General features: G+C 47.1%; 2 protein-coding genes and 1 pseudogene across 4 annotated transcripts in view; 2 read left to right on the top strand and 1 right to left on the bottom strand.

Moving 5' to 3' along the window:
• TATDN2 (TatD DNase domain containing 2) overlaps positions 1-18,331 on the bottom strand; it is a 41,588-nt gene extending 23,257 nt beyond the window's left edge. For all 3 annotated transcript variants that reach the window (XR_007723581.1, XM_050781429.1, XM_050781431.1), the window contains exons 1-3: positions 18,174-18,331; positions 17,617-18,045; positions 5,372-5,905 (exon numbers count right to left, since the gene is read on the bottom strand). Coding sequence is in view for 2 of the 3 variants with exons in the window: in XM_050781429.1 (XP_050637386.1) it covers positions 5,372-5,905; positions 17,617-18,039 (957 nt within the window). In the remaining variant the exon portion in view is untranslated. The remainder of the gene's footprint in view (positions 1-5,371; positions 5,906-17,616; positions 18,046-18,173) is intronic.
• On the top strand, positions 1,254-2,020 carry LOC126947766 (nuclear transcription factor Y subunit beta-like; annotated as a pseudogene).
• Positions 18,332-18,412: 81 nt separating the features above from the next.
• On the top strand, positions 18,413-19,409 carry LOC126949046 (basic proline-rich protein-like). Its single transcript, XM_050781432.1, has one exon. It carries the CDS (start codon positions 18,436-18,438, stop codon positions 19,024-19,026), a length of 591 nt encoding a protein of 196 aa, XP_050637389.1. The 5' UTR covers positions 18,413-18,435; the 3' UTR covers positions 19,027-19,409.
• The last annotated feature ends 848 nt before the right edge of the window (positions 19,410-20,257 follow it).

The raw sequence follows: 20,257 nt of genomic DNA, 5'->3' as shown, positions 1-20,257 counted from the left end.
GCATGACAGCAGAAAGTAAAACTAAATAAAACAGCTGGGTTGGAAGATAAAGAAAAGGAAATCTCCTACAAAGTAAAGCAAGAAATTGGCTAGAAACAAGGAGAAAGGCAATAAAATTAGAGGACCAGTCCTGAAAAACCCATGGTGGCTCACACCTGTAATCCCAGCACTTTGGGAGGCCGAGGCAGGCAGATCACAAGGTCAGGAGTTCAAGACCAGCCTCACCAACATGGTGAAACCCCATCTCTACTAAAAATACAAAAATTAGCCGGGTGTGGTCGCACACGCCTGTAATCCCAGCTACTCAGGAGGCTAAGGCAGGAGAATCGCTTGAACCTAGGAGGCGAAGATTGCAGTGAGCTGAGATCGTGCCCCTGGACTCCAGCCTGGCCGACAGAGCAAGACTCTGTCTCACAGCAAAAAAAATAACAAAATATATATATATATATATGTACAGACAAAAACAATCATACACCAAGGAACCAGAATAGCTTCAGACATCAAGAAAACCAGAAGAGGTCAGGCAAGGTAGCTCACACATGTAATCCCAGTACTTTGGGAAGCCTAGGTAGGTGGATCACCTTAGGTCAGGGGTTCGAGACCAGTCTTGGCCAACATGAAGAAACTCTGTCTCTACTAAAAATACAAAATTAGCCAGGTGTGGTGGCATGCGCCTATAATCCCAACTACTCGGGAGGCTGAGACAGGAGAATCACTTGAATCTGGGAGGTGGAGGCTGTAGTGAGCCAAGATCATACCACTGCACTCCAGCCTGGGCAAGACAAAGCGAGACTCCATCTCAAAAAAAAAAAAAAAAAAAAAGGCCGGGCGCGGTGGCTCAAGCCTGTAATCCCAGCACTTTGGGAGGCTGAGACGGGCGGATCACAAGGTCAGGAGATCGAGACCACAGTGAAACCCCGTCTCTACTAAAAATACAAAAAATTAGCCGGGCGTGGTGGCGGGCGCCTGTAGTCCTAGCTACTCAGGAGGCTGAGGCAGGAGAATGGCGTGAACCCAGGAGGTGGAGCTTGCAGTGAGCCGAGATCGCGCCACTGCACTCCAGCCTGGGCAACAGCGTGAGACTCCGTCTCAAAAAAAAAAAAAAAAAAAAAAAAAAAAAAAAAAAAAAAGGCCCAGAAGAAAAGGAGCAATGCCTTCAAAATCCCGAACAAAATGATTTCCAACCTAGAATTCCGAAACCAGGCAAGCTTGCAATCAAAGTTAAAGGTAAAATAAAGGCAATCTCGGGAGACAGGACCCAACCAGGGCTGCATTGGAGGTTGAAATCACAAAGATTAGACACCTTTTTAGACAGGTGTTCTTCAGCACCACTGACAACACAGTTCTGACAGTATTTCATGACAATGGATGGTGATAGTTCTACAACAGATGCTTCTCAACTAGGAATCTCTGCAGACTATATTGGAGGAAGTCATTATGTTATATACCCTCATGATGATACTGAGGACAGCATGAATGATCATGAGGACACAAATGGTTCAAAAGAAAGTTTCAGAGAACAAGATGTATATCTTCCAATAGCAAATGTGGCTAGGATAATGAAAAATGCTATCCCTCAAACGGGAAAGATTACAAAAGATGCCAAAGAATGTGTTCAAGAGTGTGTGAGTGAGTTCCTCAGCTTTATAGAACATCTGAGGCAAGCGAAAGGTGCCATCAAGAGAAGCGAAAAACAATCAATGGAGAAGATATTCTCTTTGCTATGTCTACCTTAGGCTTTGACGGTTAGGTGAAACCTCTGAAATTATACCTTCAAAAATTCAGAAAGGCTATGAAAGGAGAAAAGGGAATTGGTGGAGCAGTCACAGCTACAGATGGACTAAGTGAAGAGCTTACAGAGGAGGCATTTACTAACCAGTTACCAGCTGGCTTAATAACCACAGACGGTCAACAACAAAATGTTATGGTTTACACAACATCGTATCAACAGATTTCTGGTGTTCAGCAAATTCAGTTTTCACGATCTGAAGAAATGATGGAATGGGGAGTAGAGAAATGAGAGTCTGTATGATTCTGGAACAGGGGCATCAGAAGGAAAGACGGTGAAAAGATGTATTTTTGTATATTAATAGCTGCAGTGTAGTTTCCTGATGCTTGACTAATTGAGGTGTTAATTCTGACTTGAGAATCTTTTTCATGAATGATTTTAAAGAAAAATTTGGATTTTAAAGGTATTAAAATACTTTTGTTTTGTACGAGAGTTTGTTGCTCTGTATGACTCCTGTATGCATTGCACATTGCAATTTATTACTGTCAGAGATTTGTAGACAGTTTCTTATTTTCATATTGAATCATGTTACTTTTGTAATTCAAGTAAGCAGCTGGGTTAATTCATGATGTTTGCCCTTTTAATAAAATATAAGCGTAGAGTTCATTTTGAATGCAAGTGCCTTTATTATAAATTTGTTTGTCTTGGTTATACCTTGCATGATAACCTAGCTAGATTTCTAGCATTTGCTGTATTTATTAAAATTATTTTTTTTTGTAAAACATTAATAGTTTAAGCAGCATCATTTTTTTAAAAAATGTAATTGAGTAAGTGTGAATGCAGAAGCAAATATCATCTGCCCTGTTAAACTTGGTGCCCGTTAACAGTGTTTACACTGTTCATCGTGCCTGTTAATGTAGTTTTAGTTATTGGAGCTTTTTTAAGATTAGATGTGGTTTTGAGTCACATTTTTAAGAACGTTGGAATACATTTAAGTTTAATGTAGTCCTAGTGCTCTTGAAGTGGTGCCCCTTTCATTTGGTACATGATTTTGTTTCAAATCATATCTTCAAGTACTATAGTATCCTCTTACAGAAGAGGAATTTTATAGTCTGATGGTAAATGTCTTCATTTTACCTTTTTAATTGAAATGTCAAGTTTCCTGTTATACTATGGAAACCAAGAAACATCAGACATCATTGCGTGTACAGACCTTTTGCATGGGTGAGTGAATGAAATGGAGAACCGAGTGAGTGCTGTGAATGGTGTGAAATAGAAGCTGCCAACTTCTAGTGTGTTGTCTTCATCTCTGCAATAAACTAAACTTACATAATGTAACTTTGTATAATTTAGTAGTATGTACTTGGATTCTTTTTGAAAAGTGAGGATTTGTATTTTCTCATCTATTCTTTTTGGTATTAAGTTGAGGGATGTTTTTTAAGTTTTTAAATATCAAAAATTGCTATTGTATAGTTTGCCTAAAAGGAAGTTGGTTGGAGTGAATATCATCTTTGAAGGACGCTCAAATTTGTAAGGTAGAAGCAATTTCCCAGATATAGGCTGAATAGAAACATTTACTTTGCCAGAAGGACCGTTAGGAGTATATTTGGGCTAATCAGAGGTTAATAATGCCCTCATCTCCTACTATCCATTTAAAAAGCAATCTTCATTATAGTAAATTCAAATAGGAAAAAATGGGGGAGTAGTTAAGCAAAATCAACAATCATCCCACTATGTTAAAAGAACCAATGTTAATATTTTGATAAACATCATTTGTCCGTTTACTTTGCTAAATATGTATATTTTTATAAAAATGGGCTCATATTGTGCATACCATTTTGTAACCTGCTTTTTTCACTTAACAATATATTGGGAACATCTTTTCCAGGTCAAAAAAAAGGCAATCTCAGACAAACGTTTTCCAAAAAAATTTCTCCATGTACCCTTTCTCAAGAAGCTACTAGAAAAAGTATTCCACCAAAATGTGAGAGTAAACCAAGGAAGAAGAACATGAGAAGACACAGAGTTATAGGTAGCAGAAGACTCGATCCGGGAGAAATGTGAAGGAGGCTCCAGAGAGACAGCTGCCAGCTGGCCTAAGGGCAAGCAGTCCAGACCAGAGCAGAGCAGAGCAGAGCAGGACGACAGACGGCTGAAGACGTATGCCTCCAAGCCAAAAAAAAAAAAAAAGGAACAGATTCCTTACTTTGACCATATTGAGAAGGATTTTATGGCTCTCACAGTTTGGAGATTAATTAGTGAAAGGTACAAGGAAAACCAAAGGAAAAACAAAGTAATGATGAACTTTAAGGAAAATGAAGTTTTACAAGAAAGAAAATGTGATCGTAGTATACAAAGCGACTCAGCTGTGAACATGGCAGTAACCAATCTTAAACAGACTTAATCCAAAAGGTATTCAAGCCACACAGGGAGGCTGCAAAAAGGGGAAGCTAATGTATCCCTGGGTGTGGGTGCTTCTGAAGGAGGTACAGAGAACTAAATTCTCATCTCCCAAGCAAGAAGTTCTCAGACATCTAAAACTGTAAAACTGATCAACAGTAAAGATTATTTAGAAACATAGGGTAAGTACTAGAAGAAAGAGCTAAAAGATGAGAAGCTGCCTGTGGAGCAGTAATAAAGGATGGGTGGAGACGAGTAAGATGAAGGAATGCGGCCAGGCACAGTGGCTCACGCCTGCAATCCCGCCACTTTGGGAGGCCAAGGCAGGTGGATCACAAGGTCAGGAGTTTCAGACCAGCCTGACCAACATGGAGAAATCCCATCTCTACTAAAAATACAAAAATTAGCCGGGTTTGGTGGCGCACACCTGTAATCCCAGCTACTCGGGAGGCTGAGGCAGGAGAATTGCTTGAAACTGGAAGGCGAAGGTTGCAGTGAGCCAAGATCACGCCACTGCACTCCAGCCTGGGCAACAGAGCAAGACTCTGTCTCAACAACAACAACCAAAAAGATGGAAGAATGCTGCCCCTCAATTATAAGCTATGTTAAAAATCACTAGTATCCCTCCAATGACATCCTTCCCTTCTTCTCTGGTTATCAAGGTATAAGTCTGCCTAGATGAAGGCTGATTTTCCAGATTCCCTTGCAGCTAGGTGTCAACCAGGTTTCCCCACTCTTGTCAATAGCAGATATACCATGTGCAACTCTTGAGCCAAGCTCTTAACAAGGAAGGAATACACTTCTTCTCCCCTTCCCACTGGCCAGAATGCCCACATTAACAAACCCTGCATCCTATCAGAGTACCCATTTCACACCAAGAGATGGACACTGTGTTGAGGGGTGATAGAGAATCAAGACAAAAGGCACCAGTATCTCTGACGTGATGAAGCCATCCTTCTTAAGTCAAATTTAAGCCACTGTTACTTTGGCCTTTTACACAGCAGCTAAACCCACATCGTAACATATAAATCCTTTAAAACAAAAAAAAAAACTCAGTTTACATTTATTAATAACTGAAAATCTGAAAAGTATGTTAGAAGAAAACCATCAATTTGTTTCTTGGAGGCCTGGTTACGTAAAGTACTGTTTTTAACCAGTAACACTTAGGATCGAACTAGAAAGATGGAACACATTTCATCAAGAGAACTAAAAAGTCAGATGCCTGGTGTGAGCTTTACTCACCTTTTGGATTTCTAAATGAGAGTCAGCATCATCCAAGAACTCTAGTGGTGGAGAGCATTTGTCAATGACTGTCCTTCGGTCCCCAAGGGGCTCCTCACTGGGTTCCTCCTGAGGGTCTATAACTACTCTCCTGTCGTAGAAGCTGCTCTTCTCTGGCACAGTCTTGTCCTCCTCCACGCTGATCTCTGGGGTTGAGTCTTTCTCCTTCTGAGCAGTGGTGACTGTGACACTCCTGGCTGCTCCTTCTGCAGTCTTGGCTGGTCCTTCACTCCTGGCTGGTCCTTCTCCACGGCTGGGACGCTCTGCTGTGCTTGGTTTTGCCCGAATGGCAGCCTCTCCCTTCCTTTTTGGCATCGATTTCCCCAGGATGCCCTGGATAGCCTTCAGGTAGATCATTGTGGAGCCCTGGTCTCGAAGTCTATCCCTCTTCCTTTTCTGGACCTTGTTGGGTTCCTCAATTGTATCATTCTGACCCTCAGCTTCAGCTGCAAATTCAGAGTTTGTGGAGTTATGAGAACTATCTTTGGAATCAACCTGGAAAAAAAAACAAAACAGAATTGAAAGGGCTGTTCCAAGGGCACTTTAGTACATGAAGCATTTGGCAAATTATAAATCAGTGGTGGTTCTACCAGTCAAAGGGAAAGTGATTGTGGCTAAGGCAAAGGTTCTCTCCAGGTGGTGAAGTGGCACTGTAAGAGGGGTTGATTGCTGCCATTTCTTAGCATTTACCTTCTCAAGCTCAGCAGACAATATCCTCTCACTGCAGGGGGAGGAAAGGAGCTGAAATGAACACTCTCATTAAACCAGACTGCAAGCTCCTGGAAGGCAAGGACTGCACTTCAGGCAAAACAGCAGCTCAAGCTCTTCCCACTGGAAAGGGCCCTAGAAACCAGTTAGCCCAATCCCATATCTAAGGGTAAAGGAAACCTGAGGACCCAGTGAGGGGAAGAGCTAGCCCCAGGAACTCCAATCCCCCAGTCCTGAGTGCAGTGTTTTTCCCACCATACCCAAAGCCTCCTGAAAGTTCTCTGCAAACTCTGCCCCTCAAATGATCAACTTGGTTTTGGAAAATGCCTCAGTTTCTCAGTGACTGCACCAGGGTCAATCAAGATAGACTGCTCCCAACGACAAACTTCCTCCAAGACGGAAGTGAAGCCTCAGCCCCCCTCTTGCGCCCACTCACTCCAGGACTCCACAAAGAAAAAGCTAAACTTTTTGTCTGCAAGACTATTTTGCTGTGAAATTCCAATCTAGTCTAATCCCAGTCGGGTGTAAGAACACTCCACAAATGTCCCCCTAAGGCCATTCCATAAGCAGTAAACCATTATCCCATTTATACTCCTAAATCATTTCTATTAAATTCCTCTCAAAAGTAAATACAGACCAGGCACAGTGGCTCATGCCTGTAATTCAGCACTCTGGGAAGCCGAGGCAGGTGGACTGCTTGAACCCAGGTGTTAGAGACAAGCCTGGCCAACATGGCGAAACCCCATCTCTATAAAAACACGTGGGGCGCAGTGGCTCACGCCTGTAATCCCAATCCCAATTTTGGGAGGCCGAGGCAGGCAGATCACTTGGGCTCGGGAATTCAAGACCAGCTTGGGCAACGTGGCAAAACCCTGTCTCTACTAAAAATACAAAAATTAGCTAGGCCATGATGGCACATGCCTGTGATCCCAGCTACATGGGAGGCTAAGGCACAAGAATCGCTTGAACCTGGGAGGCAGAGGTTTCAGTGAGCCGTGATGGCACCACTGCACTCCAGCCTGGGCGACAGAGTGAGACCCTGTCTCAAAAAAAAAAAAAAAGACAAAATTGCTTTATATGTATATATTAGCAAAGTCTAAAAAGCCAAACTGTTTACAATGGATCTCTTTGGGTAATGCAGGGAAGTAAAAAGAGGGTTAGGCTCGGCTGGGCACGGTGGCTCACACCTGTAATCCCAGCACTTTGGGAAGCCGAGGCAAGTGGATCACCTGATGTCAGGAGTTTGAGACCAGCCTGTCCAACATGGCAAAACCCTGTCTCTAATAAAAATATAAAAATTAGCCGGGCGTGGTAGCAGGCACCTGTAATCCCCCCTACTTAGCAGACTGAGGCAAGAGAATCGCTTGAAACCAGAAGGCAGAGGTTGCAGTGAGGCAAGATTGTGCCACTGCACTCCAGCCCGTGCAACAAGAGCGAAACTCCGTCTCAAAAAAAAAAAAAAAAAATTAGCCAGGCGTGGTGGCACATGCCTGTAGTCCCAGCTACTCGAGAGGCTGAAGTAGGAGAATCAGTTGAACCCAGGAGGCGGAGGTTGCAGTGAGCCGGGATCACGCCACTGCACTCCAGTCGGGGGGGCAAGAATGAAACTCCTTCTCAAAAAAAAAAAAAAAAAAAAAAAAAAGGCTTAGGCTCTTATATTATAAGCTTCTTGTATCCATTTGAAATTTTTTTTCCGAAGAGCACATAATATTTTTGGTTTTTTGTCTTTTTTGTTTTAATCATTATCCTGAGTCAAGGGCCAAAGAAAAATAAAACTTAAAAGAATCTTAAACCTGGCCGGGCGAGGTGGCTCACACCTGTAATCCCAGCACTTTGGGAGGCCAAGGTGGGTGGATCACAAGGTCCAGAGATTGAGACCATCCTGGCTAACACGGTGAAATCCATTCTCTACTAAAAATACAAAGAAATTAGCCGGGCATAGTGGCCGGCGCCTGTAGTCCCAACTACTTGGGAGGCTGAGGCAGGAGAATGGCGTGAACCCGGGAGATGGAGCTTGCAGTGAGCGGAGATCACGCCACCGCACTCCAGCCTGGGCGACAGAGTGGGACGGAGGAAAAGAATCATAAACCTTTAGAAATCTACACTTGTTAATATAGGCATCTATTTTCTGGAAAGTACTCAAACTGTTGGCAGCTGCTCACTTCACGAAGATGAATAGGAAAGGTGGTGTGTGCTATCATTTTGAACCCCTCTGTACTTACTAAATTTTCTTACTTTCTGAATTTTCTAACATGTGTCTACAGGGATTATTTGTTAAAGGAGGTTATAGGTCATTTTTGTTTTGTTTTGTTTTCTTTTTTTTTTTTTTTTTTGTGAGACGGAGTCTCGCTCTGTCGCCCAGGCTGGAGTGCAGTGGCCAGATCTCAGCTCACTGCAAGCTCCGCCTCACGGGTTCACGCCATTCTCCTGCCTCAGCCTCCCGAGTAGCTGGGACTACAGGTGCCCACCACCTCGCCCGGCTAGTTTTTTGTATTTTTTATTAGAGACAGGGTTTCACCAGGTTAGCCAGGATGGTCTCGATCTCCTGACCTCGTGATCCGCCCATCTTGGCCTCCCAAAGTGCTTGGGATTACAGGCTTGAGCCACCGCGCCCGGCCTCTTTTCTTTTTTTTTGAGCGCAGTGATGCGATCTCAGCTCACTGCAACCTCCATCTCCCAGGTTCCACAGATTCTCCTGTCTCAGCCTCCCAAGTACCTGGGATTACAGGCATATGCAACCACACCAGCTAATTTTTGTATTTTTAGTAGAGACGGGGTTTCGCCATGTTGGCCAGGTTGGTCTTGAGCTCCTGACCTCAGGTGATCCACCCACCTCGGCCTCCCAAAGTGCTGGGATTACAGGTGTGAGCCACCATGCCCAGCCTGTTTTCTTTATATCTTTTTATATTTAAGGAATTCTAATAAATATATATATATATATATTTATATTTATATTTGAGGCGAAATCTCACTCTGTTGCCCAGGCTGGAGTGCAGTGGCACAGTGTCTGCTCACTGCAACCTCCGCCTCTGAGGTTCAAGTGATTCTTGTGCTTTAGCCTCCCTCCCGAGTAGCTGAGATTACAAGCATCTGCCACCACACCTGGCTAATTTTTTTAAATTATTTTTAGTAGAGATGGGGTTTCACCATGTTGGCCTAACCTCAAGTGATCTGTCCGCCTTAGCCTCCCAAAGTGCTGGTATTACAGGCACGAGCCACCGTGCCTGGCCTCTAATACTAATAATAAACTTGATGACTCCCAGGGCCTGCCTTGTTGAGACACAGCCCCAACTTCCCACCCCACTTCTCTGGTGCCCTCTTCTGCCTGCCACCCTTGGCCCATCACACCCTCTCACACATTTGCTGGCACATCTTATCTCCTCTGCTTGCCATGTCCTTGCCTCCATCCCATTTTGTGTTCCTACCTGTCTGTCAAGGCCCAATCTCCACTTTGACTGCCTCTCCACCTCTGCCCTCTGCTCCCGCTGAAGCCAGGTATACAACACAGATGGTGAGGTCTGCAGCAAACTGAAGAGCGCCTACACCCTCAGACGGGCAGCTGCTCCTCACCTCTACTGGTGCCATTTGGTAGTAGAGGATCAGAGTTAGAGATTCTGTTTTTTTCCAAGTAAAACCAGAAATATTGAATTTAGTGCATTTTTCAACCATTCAGCAAGCACTTACTAAGCACTTACTCTGTGCCAGCAGGCACGGTTCTAGACCTGTGGGTTTAGCGTTCAATAAAAAAAACAAGGCTGGGTGTGGTGGCTCATGCCTGCAATTCCAGCACTTTGGGAGGCCAAGGCAGGAGGATCATTTGAGCCTAGGAGTTCAAGACCAGCCTGGGCAACATAGCGAGACCCCATCTGTACAAGAAAAATACAAAAATTAGCTGGGTGCAGTGACCCATGCCTGTAGTCCTAGCTACTCCAGGAGCTGAGACAGAAGGATTGCTTGAGTCTGGAAGGTCAAGGTCACAGTGAGCCGAGACTGTGCCACTGCACTTCAGCCTGTGGAGATCCTCCAACCTTTTGGAGACGCTGTCTCCAAAAAAAGTAATAACAACATACAAGAACGTCTGCCTCCTGGAGCTCACACTAGTGAGGGAAGGGAAAACCAGGAGAAAGGTAAGACAAGTGAAATATGTATGTTAGAGAGTGATAACTGCCAAGGAGAAAAACAAGAAAAGGGGACATAAAGTGGGGAGGTGACGTCATTCAAGTCTTCAGTTCAAGGTAGGGACTTAGACTGGAGTTGTAACTTCTATTTTTTTTTTTTTTTTTTTTTTTTTTTTTTTTTTTTTTTTTGAGACGGAGTCTCGCTCTGTCGCCCAGGCTGGAGTGCAGTGGCCGGATCTCAGCTCACTGCAAGCTCCGCCTCCCGGGTTTACGCCATTCTCCTGCCTCAGCCTCCCAAGTAGCTGGGACTACAGGCGCCCGCCACCTCACCCGGCTAGTTTTTTGTATTTTTTAGTAGAGACGGGGTTTCACCGGGTTAGCCAGGATGGTCTCGATCTCCTGACCTCGTGATCCGCCCGTCTCGGCCTCCCAAAGTGCTGGGATTACAGGCTTGAGCCACCGCGCCCGGCCAACTTCTATTTTTTGAGACAGTCTCACTGTCGCCCAGGCTGGAGTGCAGTGGCGCCATCTTGGCTCACTTGCAACATCTGCCTCTCAGGTTCAAGTGACTCTCCTGCCTCAGTCTCCTGACAAGTTAGGATTACAGGCGTGTGCCACCACACCCAGCTAAAGTTTGTCTTTTTGGTAGAGACAAGGTTTCTCCATGTTGGCCAAGCTGGTTTTGAACTCCCAGCCTCAAGGGATCAGCCCACCTGAGCCTCCTAAAGTGCTGGGATTACAGGCGTGAGCCACCACACCCAGCCTGGAGTCATTAATTCTTAATGTGAATTGTCCCAAAATGTTAAACACTGTAAGGACCTAGCAGGTTACATCCAGTCCACAGACCAGCAGTTTTGCAATCTCTGGTTGTGAAGACCAGGACTGGAGTTGGGGGAGGAAAAAAAATTAGGAGGATAATGATATACCTTATGTCTTCAAACAGATTTACAATTTACAGAACGGTCACAGCTGTCATCCTTCTTTTACAGAAAGTGAAACTGCTACACGGCTTGTAAGTGGCAGAACCAGGATTCAAACTCAAGTTCTCCCTAACATCCTGGAAGCCAAGGGAAAAGGAGTAATGAAATATGAAAGTGAGAAACACTGTTGGCCGGGCATGGTGGCTCCTGCCTATAATCTCAGAACTTTGGGAGGCTGAGGCAGGCAGATCGCTCGAGCCCACAAGTTCAACAACAGCCTGGGCAACATGGCAAAAAAAACTCACCTCTACAAAAAATACAGAAAAATTAGCTGGGCATGGTGGTGCCTGCCTGTAGTCCCACCTACTTGGGAGGCTGAGGCAGGAAGATCACCTGAGCCTGGAGGTGAAGGATGCAGTGAGCCAAATGCACCACTGCACTTCAGCCTGGGTGACAGACAGGAGGGGAGGGGAGAGGTGGGGAGGGAAGGGGGAAGGGGGAAGGGGAGAGAAGGGAGAAAAAAAAAAAAGGGAGAAAGTGAGAAACACTCTTAAAGGCTGGAGGACCTAAGATGGATCAACATCACCGAGGATGAGTTTCAGCAGGTGATAGCTGGCTCTAAAGGTAAGAAGTAGGTAGACCCTAGGCATGAGGTAAGAGACAAACCACCTGACTTCAAAAAGGGAAGAGTTCGTTCCTCCTAGAAGCACCGCTTGGTGAACTGTGCATCTCCAAAGGAAAGAAGGAAAAGTAAGGGGAGATGTTGCTCCAGTCCTATCACCAGTAGCCTGAAGGATTTCAACAGCTCCTCACCAGCTTGCTGTCTTCTCCCTCCTACCTTTTCTCTGCAGCATGCCAGAGGAGCTCTAAAATGCAAACCCTACCACTTCAGCATTGGCTTAGAACCCTTCCAGGGCTCCGCATTTGCCTACAGAATAATCCCCACCCCTAAGCTCATCAGGAACCCTTCGCAGGCTAGCCCCAACCTTCCTGTCTAGCCTCATCTCCCACCTTCCTCCAAATTTGCTCCAAGTGTCCAGCGAATGCAGACGAACATGGATGAGAGGAGGGCCAGCAGTGCCCCAAGCACCCCAGACAAGCAGCATTTCCTGACATTTTGGGCACGTATTGCTCCGTCCAAAATGTCCTGTCCTCCTCCTTGTCCATTAGTAAGACTCAGTGTCACCTCTTCTGCGAGGACCTTCCTGATGGTCAGTTGCTCATTCCCCCGCCCCTTGGGCACTCCAAACCCATCCCTGTTACAGCACTCCACTCACTGCCCTGTGGTGAGTGACTTTTCAGTCTATGAAGCATGGCCTGATTGTCCTTGGCACCAACAGCACCTAGCCTGGTGTTCCACGTGAGCACTGGACGTGTGCCAAGTGAAAATGCAGGAAAGGGGATGCGCAAAAGCTCTATCACTCGAGAGCCTTGATACCCAGTGCTTTACTGTGCTTGGGCTGACTCACCCTGCAGAAAGTTCAAGGGAGGAACCTTGGCACCTTCATCTTGCCACCCCTACATCAGATGCCAGGCTGGGACAGAGAAGGTGCTCCCAGAGGCAGCAGTGCAAAGAACACTGGCTTTGAAGTTGGACTGATCTGATATTACCCCACAGCTCGGCCACTTACCAGCTGCATGGCCTTGGTCAGCTTATTTAACCTTTCTGAATCTCATTTGCCCAGTGCCTACACAGAGCAGGTGCTTAAATATTTTTTAATTGATATGAAGATATTTACTAACAGATATGTAGAGATAATACCACCTACTTCACGACACTCTTGGGATCATGTGACAGTCCATAGGTCAAACATCGAGAATCACAGTTGATCAAGCCTTATTGTACATGCTCAAATTTTCCCTTCCATTCTTCCTACTCCAAATTGAATGTAGACATTTAGATGTCATAGCAAAAATAATCTTTACTACATGTAGATGCTCATCACACAGTTAATCTTCTCTATGAAGAGTAAATGAAGATCATCAGCTAACATAAAACGTCTACAACTGTCCTGGAGGTAGGAAGGGAACGATGTGAGGTCAGCCAGCAGGGATCTCTACCAATTCTAAAATGAGTCTAAGACCTTCCCCTTGGAATATTCTGGGACCTAGCACAGAGAAAGATGTGTTAAAGGCTGGTAGGAGAAGGGAACAAAGTCAACTGTGTAACCCTCAAAGTTTACAGAGCAAGGCCAGGCACAGTAGCTCATGCCTGCAATCCCAGCACTTTGGGAGCCACAGTGGGAGGACTGCCTAACCCCAGGAGATTGAGACCAACCTGGGCAACATAGGTAGACTTTCGTCTTTACAAAACAAAAAATCAGCCAGGCAGGCCGAGCGCAGTGGCTCATGCCTATAATCCCAGCACTCTGGGAGGCCTAGGCGGGCAGATCACAAGGTCAGGAAATTCAGACCAGACCATCCTGGCTAACACGGTGAAATCCCATCTCTACTAAAAATACAAAAAATTTAGCCGGGCATGGGAGCGTGCACCTGTAGTCCCAGTTGCTGGGAAGGCTGAGGCAGGAGAATGGTGTAAACCCAGGAGGCGGAGCTTGCAGTGAGCCAAGATTGCACCACTGCACTCCAGCCTGGGTGACAGAGCAAGACTCTGTCTCAAAAGTAAAATAAAGGCCGGGCGCGGTGGCTCAAGCCTGTAATCCCAGCACTTTGAGAGGCCAAGACGGGCGGATCACGAGGTCAGGAGATCGAGACCATCCTGGCTAACACGGTGAAACCCCGTCTCTAATAAAAAATACAAAAAACTAGCCGGGTGTGGTGGCGGGCGCCTGTAGTCCCAGCTATTTGGGAGGCTGAGGCAGGAGAATGGCGTAAACCCGGGAGGCAGAGCTTGCAGTGAGCTGAGATCTGGCCACTGCACTCCAGCCTGGGGGACAGAGCGAGACTCCATCTCAAAAAAAAAATAAAAAATAAAATAAAATAAAATAAATAAATGAGCCAGGCAGGGTTACACATGCCTGTAGTTCCAGCTACTTGAGAGGCTGAGGCAGGAGGATCGCTTGAGCCCAGGAAGTTGAGCTGCAGTGAGCTATGATCATGGCAGTGCACTCAGGCCTGGGTGACAGAGCAAGACCCTGTTTTTAAAAAAAAAAAAAAAAAAAAAGGGTTACAGAGCCAACACAGGAGAGTGGTGAGAGGACTCTAGAAGGACCTGAAGACGAACGTGCTTTTTGTGAGAACTCCTCGGCTGTGCTTGCTGAAGGACTTAGGACCAGGACAAACAAGTTCACAGATGACTGCAGAGCAAGGGAGGAAGAGGTACAGATGAAGGTGGAAGGTAAGAGGTGTTCTGTAATTCCTCAAAATGAATCAAGTACTGTACACTTGGTTTTTAAACTGACAAACATATGCTCCAGGAAGAGACCTCAGCAGTCCTAGAGATGGACAATCAGCATAATATAAAAATCTTCGGCCGGACGCAGTGGCTCAAGCCTGTAATCCCTGCACTTTGGGAGGCCGAGACGGGCGGATCACGAGGTCAGGAGATCGAGACCATCCTGGCTAACACGGTGAAACCCCGTCTCTACTAAAAAATACAAAAACTAGCCCGGCGTGGTGGCGGGCGCCTGTAGTCCCAGCTATTCGGGAGGCTGAGGCAGGAGAATGGCGTGAACCCGTGAGGCGGAGCTTGCAGTGAGCTGAGATCCGGCCACTGCACTCCAGCCTGGGCGACAGAGCGAGACGCCATCTCAAAAAAAAAAAAAAAAATCTTCACAAGAGTGATGTTTCTACAATGCAATTTCCTTTTCTGTGTAGAGCCTTGTATAAATTCTAATTGCTTAGAAGACAATCCAGCTGGTACAGTGGCTCATGCCTCTACTCCCAGTGCTTTGGGAGGACAAGGTGAGAGGACAGCTTGAGCCCAGGAGTTTGAGACCAGCCTGGGCGACAGAGCGAGACCTTCATCTCTATTAAAAAAAAAAAATTTTTTTTTTTTTTTTTTTTTGAGACTGAGTCTCGCTGTAGCCCAGGCTGGAGTACAGTGGCTTGATCTTGGCTTACTGCAAGCTCTGCCTCCCAGGTTCATGCCATTCTCCTGCCTCAGCCTCCCAAGTGGCCGGGACTACAGGCACCTGCCACCACACCCAGCTAATTTTTTTTTGTATTTTTAGTAGAGACGGGGTTTCACTTTGTTAGCCAGGGGTGGTCTCGATCTCCTGACCTCATGATCCGCCCGCCTTGACCTCCCAAAGTGCTGGGATTACAGGCGTGAGCCACTGCACCCGGCCCCCAAAAAATTTTTTTAATCTGCAGGGTGTGGTGGCACATGCCCATATTCTCACCTATTTAAGAAGACTGATCCCAGGAGTTCAAGGCTACAGTGAACCATGATTGTGCCACTGCACTCCAGCCAAATAGTTTCAAAAAAATAAAATAAGTTTTTAAAAAAAGAATACAATTGGCCAGGCCTGGTGGCTCACACCTGTAATCCCAACACTTTGGGAGGCTGAGACAGGCAGACCACTTGAGGTCAGGAGTTCGAGACCAGCCTGGCCAACCAGGCGAAACCCTATCTCCACTAAAAATACAAAGATTAGCTGGGCATGGGCACACCTGTAGTCCCAGCTACTTGGAAGGCTGAGGCAGGAGAACTGTTTGAACCCGGGTGGTGGAGGTTGCAGTTAGCAGAGATCACGCCACTGCACTCTATCTTGGGTGATACAGTAAGACTCTGTCTCAAAAAAAAAAAAAAACAAAGAATACAATTCTAAGGGAATTGTCCCTTAGAATAAAATCCATTGCCCTTAGGATAAAATCCAAATTCCCTTGGCTACTAAAACCTTGCTGCAGTCCGCCCCCTACCTCGCTCTCCAGCCTCCTGGGCTCACTGCTCCATCATACCACATTGTAGGCAGTCATGTGACCACCCCTCCAGTCCTCCCACCAGACTGCTCCCTAGAAGCTCATCACTCCCAGACCCAACAGTGCTTGGCGTGCAATAACCCTCAAGTGCTTATATTGAAACCATTAAATTGGGTTCTTGCAAAACAAGGCTCCTTTAGCCTTAATGAGAGAAAGGTGGGTCCATCCTACAATCAGACCCACCCAGATTAGAGACCACATCCTCAAACCCGAGTTCCAGATCTTTAGGACAGCCAGGGATTCAGCACACCTGAAAGACTATGTAAAATAAATTTCCTGCCTCTCCCAGTACCAGGTTTCACTCTATCTATAAATTGTCAGTGAAGCTAAATTTAATCAATTGGTATTATTTTATGCTGTACCCAAGTCTACTGAAACTGTATCAAGAAGGAGCAAAGTCCCATACTTACCTGATTTGAGACAGATTCAGCATTCCTACGCTAGAGACAGGGCTTTTCAACTCACCATTATTTGTGAATTTAAAAAGAAAAAATCCACGCGCCCACACAAAAGTTCAGACAGTGAGGTCCACAATGAAAAAACCAGGGACACTTAGCCTATGAGTCCCCAAAACAAAGTGAAATACAGCCTCCTTTCTCAGCTACACAAAAGAAACCACCAAGGCTAGGCTTAAAAACAAACCCATATTCCTTAGGGCCTGTTTTAATTGCTTTTGTAAAATAATTTTCTCTAGAGGCAGCCCGTCTCATCCCAAATAAAACTGTTTCTCCATTCTCCTCCACAGGCAGAACATCTCACTTCTTAAGATCCAGAGCTTCAAAACCTAGGATGCAAACTCTAAGGGGAAAGTGATCTGTTTTGTTAGTAAAGAATCCCAAACACCTAGAACATTGCCCGGCACAAACTAAACCCTCAACACATATTTGTTGTGTTGATTGAGTAGATGAGCTAAATGTATCTTCTCTGTGAAGCACTCCTTGGCCTGCTCCAAGTACTTATGAAACCCTCTTGCATGTTTCCATTAGGGAACTAACAATTTAACCTCCAAAAAAAAAAAAAAAAATAGCACCACCAAGCAAAACCCCAACATGCTGGAAACCATGACTTTGGAAGAGAACTACACCAAGAACCACAATTCTTGGTTCTGTGATTCAGAGTGGTTCAAAGTACAAGGACACACAATTCTTTAAACTGACAACTAAAATAAATACATCCTTCTCTTGAACACATAATCCACCTTCTACTGCAGTGATTCTCCAACGGGGCTGCACGTTTACAATAACCTGGGGAGCACTGAAAAATCTGGAAGCCCAGACCACACCTCAGACCAACAAATCAGTTTCTCTGAGGTAGGAGGTAGGCCCAAGTATTTTAAAGCTTTCCAAGTAGTTCCAAAGTGCTGCCGAATTTGAAAACTACCTCTCTACTTAACTTCAGGCCACGCCCCTGGAAGACTGCTTGGTCTTCGAGTTGGGTGGAGCGGACTTCTAGGAAGATCCTCCAGACCTTCAAGAATGTGATGTTTTACAGTCTCCTTCCATCAAAATTCCCATCCCCAACCTCTCAAGCCATGTGGAAGCGGTTTCACAGATTGCAAAGCGTGGCAGCCACCTACCTTAAGGCTGCAGGCTTCCTCCTCTAGAGAAGCCATTTCTTCTAAAGAGGCGTTGGCAGGACGCAGAGGGGATCCCCCTGAAGACAGGAACCCCCCAGTGCTTCGAATCAGGCAGCCTTTGGAGGCGGTCCCGCCCACACCTGGGCCCAAGAAATGGGGGGAGGAGGAGGAGGAGGAGGAGTAGGAGTTATTTCTGCGGCGGGATGAGCCCCAGGATAACCTCCGCGAGCAAGCCACATCGTCCTCCTTCTGGGCTTTCAGGCGCTTGGGGGTGCCGGGCCCTCCAAAACGCGATGCAGACCTCTGAGCTGGCTGGCTGGAGGGGGCCACATCACAGGGCTCCCGGAGGCAGCTGCGCTTGCTGGGACACCCTTCCGACGTGCTGCTCCAGTTGTGCTTGACCTTGCCCCGCTCGGACGCCATGGGCACCTGCAAGGTACAGGGGGCCTGGATTCCAACACCACCCTTCCTGGCGGTCCCACCTCAGATTCCCACCGCCCCCCCGCCCAGGGGGAGGGCAAGACACAAGGGCAGAGCCACAGGCTAGCCTCACTGACCTTTCCCTCTTCTTTCCACTGCCCATCACAGTTCTCAAGGTTTCAGAAATGCCAAACCGAGTCGGAGAAGTCAAAGCGATCCAAAATTTACTAAAGGCTTCCGTTGGTTTCCAAGTCCACAACGTGCTTTTGAGATCACGAAGCGCTTCACTTTGCACAGCCCTACTTCGAGGACGCCTAAGCGCTTCCGGGGCTACAAAGCGCTTTGATCAGTTTGCAATATAAAGCCCTTCAGAACTGTAAAAGCGCTTCAGAAGACCACATGGCGCTTCAAGAACCACACATGGCTGCCCCACCGGCAGCCCTGGGGCCAGGCGCTCAGTCCCTAGGCCAGGGTCAGACTGGGCGCCGCAGCCCGCCCTGCTCCTGCGGCCCGACCAGACCCGGGCCGGAAGGGGCCCGAGCGGCCCCCTCGGGAGCTGGCAGCGCCCCCGTCCGCCAACTCAGGACGCCCCCGGCCGGCTGCCCCGCTGTCCCGCCGGGCAGCCAGCCGCCTGCCCCAGCCCTACAACCCCGCCCCACCCGGCCTCCGCCCGAGCTGCGACCACTCCGACCTCCGTGGCGCCCGCCCTCCGGAACGAGCCCTGCGGCCCGCAGGCCGGAGAGCGGCAGGGGCGGGGCCTGCGCCAAACGGAAGGCGCCCATTGCCCGACCCGGCAAGGGGCGGGACTCCGAGCAAGACGGAGCCCGTCTCGTAGCCAAGCGGCTTAGAGTCGGGGCGGTACGCCTTAGGAAGCTCGTCCATTGGTCAGAAGCCAGATGGGGCGGAGCCACTCACGTGGGCTTGAACAGCGGGAAGCTGAGGCCAGCCAACTGTGCAGGCAGGCAGCGTCCGTGGACGCGCTTAAGTTAACGCCGTTCCCCTCAGCGTCGGCCCCTGTGCCGGAAGCTTTCAGACCTGCATTCGCTCATCGAGCCAAAGCAAGCCGTATGCTGAGCATTGTCACCCCACTTTATAGAGCAGAAAACTGTGGCTCAGAGAGACCAAGTGACACACCCAGAAAGGGGAAGAATTGGAAGCCACCAAAAAAAAAAAAAAAAAAAAAAAAGACTACACAAAAACGTGGACTATCCGCCTGGTGAAAAATATTAAAGACGGCTGGGAGCCGTGGCTCACGCCTGCAATCTCAGCACTTTGGGAGACCGAGGCGGGAGAATGGCTTGAGCTCAGGAGTTAGAGACCAGCCTGGCCAACATGGTGCGACCCCCTATCTCTACAAAAAATAAAATTAGCTGGGCGTGGTGCCAGTTATTCAGGCTGAGGTGGGAGGATCACTTGAGCCCGGGAGGTCGGAGCTGCAGTGAGCTATGATCGCGCCACTGCACCCCAGCCTGGAGGACAGAGCAAGACCCTGTCTCAAAAAAAAAAAAAGAAAAAAGAAAAAATCAAAGACAAGGTACAAATTTAGAAAAATACTCGAAACATATGACAAAGGGCCGATATTCGATGTAGCAATTCTCCCAAAATAATAACTTAGTATTAAGACTGGCAAAGGAGGCTGGGTCCAGTGGCACACATCTGTAATCCCAGCACTTTGGGAGGCCGAGGCGGGTGAATCGCTTGAGGCTAAGAGTTCGAGACCAGTGTGTGCAATATGGCAAAATCCTGTCTCTAGTGAAACACAAAAATTAGCCACTTGTGGAGGTGTACATGTGTAGTCCCAGTTACTCGGGAGGCTGAGGTGGAAGGATCCCTTGAGCCTGGGAAGTCGAGGGTCCAGTGAGCCAAGATTATGCCACTGCACTCCGGAGACAAAGTGAGACCCCCATCTCAGGGAAAAAGAAAAAAAAAGGCAAAGGAAGCAATGAACAAAAACAAGTTATCAAACACTCTTAAAAATAAGAAAGATGGCTCCACCTCAGCCATTAAAAAAGTACATATGGCCGGGCGTGGTGGCTCACGGCTGTAACACCAGCACTTTGGGAGGCCACCAGACGGGCGGATCACGAGGTCAGGAGATGGAGACCATTCTGGCTACCACTGTGAAACCCCATCTCTACTAAAAATACAAAAAACAGCCGGGCGTGGTAGCGGGCACCTGTAGTCCCAGCTACTCAGGAGGCTGAGGCAGGAAAATGGTGTG

Source organism: Macaca thibetana, chromosome 2 (assembly GCF_024542745.1).
Source record: "Macaca thibetana thibetana isolate TM-01 chromosome 2, ASM2454274v1, whole genome shotgun sequence".
NCBI lineage: Eukaryota > Metazoa > Chordata > Mammalia > Primates > Cercopithecidae > Macaca > Macaca thibetana.
The sequence above is the reverse complement of the archived record's forward strand: the minus strand, read 5'-3'. Positions and strand labels throughout refer to the sequence as shown.